At 62.0% G+C, this 635-nt stretch overlaps 1 protein-coding gene across 1 annotated transcript; it reads left to right on the top strand.

Moving 5' to 3' along the window:
- Positions 1-7: 7 nt before the first annotated feature.
- Positions 8-488, top strand: LOC102260226 (musculoskeletal embryonic nuclear protein 1-like; the record flags this gene model as incomplete). Its single annotated transcript, XM_005852806.1, has 2 exons — positions 8-197; positions 379-488. Coding segments are annotated over 2 exons (297 nt in total), but the record flags the coding sequence as incomplete, so codon positions are not given.
- Between the last annotated feature and the right edge of the window lie 147 nt (positions 489-635).

Below are 635 nucleotides of genomic sequence, written 5' to 3'. Positions count from 1 at the left end.
GAGGTGGGAACGAAGGGGTCTCGGCCTGAAGGCCTGGGTTCTAAGAGGCTCTGGTCTCTCCAAGGCTGGCCCCGAGGGAGCCCCCATCAAGAAGAAGCGCCCCCCTGTGAAGGAGGAGGACCTGAAGGGGGCCCGAGGGAACCTGACCAAGAACCAGGCGATCAAGTCCAAGACCTACCAGGTCATGCAGGAGTGTGGTGAGTGTTCTCAGGGGACTGGGGGCCGAGGGGGTGCAGATGTGTGTCAGTAGGAGGGGGTAGGATGGGGGCTCCTATGGAGCTTTTTCTAAGAATCCAAAGCTCAGAGGCTCCCCACAATAGAGGCTTTCCCTCGCCAGGAGGCTGGGCTGGGCCTCTGACCTCCCCATCCTGCCCGCAGAGCAAGCCGGCGTTGCCGCACCATCTGTGTTCAGCCGCACCCGGACCGGCACTGAGACCGTCTTTGATAAGCCGAAAGCTGGGCCTGCCAAGAGTGTCTTTGGCTGAGAAGTACATGCCACGCCACCCCCTGGGCACTGACAACACCTAGACACAGGAGTCTCCCAAGAACTCTCATGCCACCACTCCCCTGCTCCCCTGTTGCCTCTGGGACTGCCACCCTCCCCCTCACTCTGGCCTCTCAGCCCAGGCCCTCTG

The sequence above is a fragment of the Myotis brandtii genome, unplaced genomic scaffold (genome assembly GCF_000412655.1).
Source record: "Myotis brandtii unplaced genomic scaffold, ASM41265v1 C41401572, whole genome shotgun sequence".
Lineage (NCBI taxonomy): Eukaryota > Metazoa > Chordata > Mammalia > Chiroptera > Vespertilionidae > Myotis > Myotis brandtii.
The sequence above is the reverse complement of the archived record's forward strand: the minus strand, read 5'-3'. Positions and strand labels throughout refer to the sequence as shown.